Source organism: Bactrocera latifrons, unplaced genomic scaffold, assembly GCF_001853355.1.
Source record: "Bactrocera latifrons isolate USDA-ARS-PBARC rearing strain unplaced genomic scaffold, ASM185335v1 scaffold_57, whole genome shotgun sequence".
Taxonomy (NCBI): Eukaryota; Metazoa; Arthropoda; class Insecta; order Diptera; family Tephritidae; genus Bactrocera; species Bactrocera latifrons.
Genome location: NW_017537234.1, coordinates 518346 through 521633, shown reverse-complemented (window position 1 = coordinate 521633; position 3288 = coordinate 518346). Strand labels below are relative to the sequence as shown.

The following is a 3288-nucleotide window of genomic DNA, read 5'->3' as shown; positions in this document are numbered from 1 at the left end:
AAAATACTTGTATGCTTAAAAATTTTACAAAATAGAAAATTTAAAAATTAAGCAAAAAAATTTACAAATAGTTTTAAATTTTTTGGGAAATTTTCAAGAATTTTAAAAATACATCTGTACATAGAAATATTCATATTCAAACAATTTTAAATCAGTTTTAAATTTTTATATTAAATTCCGTAACTCGAAATTTCAAAATTAAAAATCAAAAGAATGAAAATTTCAAGTTCATGTAATTTTAAAATTTTGTAATAACAAAATACAAAATACAACAATAACTCGAAATTTTAAAATTAAAAATCAAAAAAATTAAAATTTCAAGTTCATGTAATTTTAAAATTTTGTAATAACAAAATATTTGGAAAACAATATTTATAAAAATGTTTTGTAGTTAATCTTAATTTTTTCTGATTTTCACTTAAATTATAATTTTTTTTTCAAATAAATTTTTTAAATTTTATTTTTCTCGAATTTTTTCTTTGTTATGCAAATCTCTAGCCTTTAAGAGTTAAAAAAAGATTAAAAGAACTTTTTTAGATCATTGGGTATTGTTTGATGATTTAATGAAAAAAATTTTCTAAATATATTTTCTGCGTTGCCACCTCACCTGAGTCCATTTGTTGGTATGCGTGTCATAGCGCTCCACCATATTTGTTGGTGTCGCCGCGCAGTCGCCACCGACAGCGAATATGAAACGACCGGCGGAGGCCAGCTGTCCGAGAAATTTATAAAAAATATACAATAAAAACAACAAAATTTGATGCAACCAAAAAATTGGATTTTTGCTTAACGAAGGAATTTTTCAATTCATTCGCAAGTCATTCGAAATTTGGCAAATTTTTATTTACTCCTTTGAGCTACTCACCCCCGCCACGGCGCGCGCTTGCAACATGGGAGCGCAACGCTCCCAACAGTTGCGTCGCGGATTGTACCGTTCTACCGAGTTCGTGTCGCGTTCATTGCCATCATTGGAGTTCATGCCACCGGCCACATACAAGTAATCGTCATGTTTCAAGGCCGTTGTCCGTGTGCGACCTATAATCAGCTTGGGCGCCTCGGTCAACACGTCTTTTTCGGGATCCCATCTAGAAGCAGGGGTTTACAAACTTTTATAAAATATTATATCTAAATTTCTTTGGAAGTCACACACTTACGCGTAGACTTTGCGATTATCGTGCGTCTCAGCGCCGATTAAGTAAAGACGCTCTTGATATTCGGCAGCGCAGTAACAACTCCAATACGGTTGATCCGCTTTTAACGGTTTTAATGTGCGTATGGCGCGTGTTGTTGTGTCATAACAACAAACGCGTACGCCATCCTGCCAGTCATGAAAGAGCAAGTATTGTTTTACAATGGCAGTGCGGTAGAGACCTTTTACGGGTATTTCGTGTATAATAGTCCATTCGTCTATTGCGCTGTGGTATTTCAAGACTCTGATGGATTTCTGTTGAGAGAAAATGCAGGCGTTTTGTGAGAAACTAAAGAAAAGCTGGCTATAATTTCTCTTATCAGTGGATATCCACCGAAGACCTGTATGCAGAGTCGTACTAGGATTCTCCAAGGGGACTGCGAATGGAAATCGATTGGTTTTGTGTTTCTAGAAGTCTCAGGTGGTTTTTATTCCGGTGCTAAGCACTACCGGGTAACTGCTGCTTTTCAAGGTATAATCTGTTGAAAATCATAAGAACTGCTAGGTCACTTAAATCTACATAGAAATTTTACTGCCTATTTGAAGCGTTCGCTTTAATGCATACCAACGTAAATGAAGTCCTACTAATTTTTTCCAAGGAATACACTGCTGAACCCATAAGACCCATAACCCTGCGAGGTAATGTCTGTGACATTTTATGTGTTAAATTTTTTGAGTACCTCTGATTTCCGGGTATATTTATCTATCCAAGCGCTTAGGCTATCAATAGTTCGATCGAAATTTTCGGGATAATACTAAATTACTCCTTTCGTATTTCCGAATATTTTCATAGATCTCTTGTTGAAGTCGATTCGGGTCAATGGTCCCACGGTGAAACGTTGGAGGGCAGTGGGACTTCGTGCGGTTTTCTTGTGTATGGGAACTCCTTAGAAAATAATAAATTATAACTTTTGCTTTCTGGATTTCTCTAGAGATCTCTAGTTGAAGTCGATATGAGTCAATGGGTAACGTAAACTGACGGCTCAGCGTCTTAATGACATCCATATATACATATAACCCAGTTTTAGAAAACATTTTTCTAAGCGAGATTTTGGAGGACAGTCGGAAAGACTTTCGGGGGTTGCTTGTCTATGAAAATTTACGAGAAAAGTCGAGATTGGTTAATAGGTCCAAACAAACATAGAAACTGACGGCCAGCTGATTATGAGGTTCTTGGAGACATGCTAATATAATGTATAAAGGATTACAGTCTCAGTAAGCATTTTTCTAAGTTTTGAAAAACAGTCTGAAATACGTTTAGGGTTTTAGTGCAGATCAAAAAATCATTAATTATTCAATTCGTATTTCAAGATTTTTGCATAGGTCCCTTGTTGTAGTGGAAAGGGGTAAAGAGTCTTAACCTAGATGGAAACTGACAGCTTGTTGATTATCAAGGTCTTATCGACGTCTGTTTAGATCCACAGCGATCTCTTGATGACGCATCGGAGAGTAATTTCGGTGAAATCAGATTTCATGTTATTCTATGGAGGAATCCAGAGTTCTCAATTCAAAAGATTTGTCAAAAAAAGAAACTAGGCTTTAAGCAGAAGTATTTTCAGTTAAAGTTTTTGAGTTTTTTTTATCACTTGCTAACTGTAATATGATGTAATATGATTACAGTTTGCGTTAAAAAGGTTTCATACGCACCACATTTTCAAATTGCACTGCCAGTAAACAGCTATTATTGTCGTTGAATGTGTTTGCAATGCTATCGTTAGTAGTTACAACAACTTCGGCTGTAGTAGTTGTTGTTGCATTTGTATTGGAGCAAGACGAGCCCATATTATTGTTTTTGTCTGAGTTCACAGTTGTAAACCAAGAGAGTTTGATGACTTTTAAATGTATCCTTTCGCGCTCGGTTAATATTTATATTGTTTTAACAGTTATATATTGCGAAAGAATTAGAGAGAGTATGAGTATTTGTAAAATCCACCGAAACAGGTGATTTATGTATTTTTATATAATTCTTGGAGAAAGTTTTTTTTCAATATTTTTTTTTTTTGCCTTTTTTCACTTTACTTCACGGCACTTTAACGCCTCTAATGTTGCACACAATTTGCAAAATTTTTATTTTCTTTGGACAGTTAGTATTTATATTT

General features: G+C 34.6%; 1 protein-coding gene across 1 annotated transcript in view; it reads right to left on the bottom strand.

Annotated features, from left to right (window-relative positions):
- The window catches only part of LOC108974593 (kelch-like protein 12), a gene marked incomplete at its 5' end in the record, with an annotated part of 4283 nt that extends 995 nt beyond the window's left edge, over window positions 1-3288 (bottom strand). The window contains 4 exon segments of the mRNA XM_018942515.1: window positions 608-712; window positions 866-1085; window positions 1155-1444; window positions 2837-3288. Coding sequence (XP_018798060.1) covers window positions 608-712; window positions 866-1085; window positions 1155-1444; window positions 2837-2971 — 750 coding nt within the window.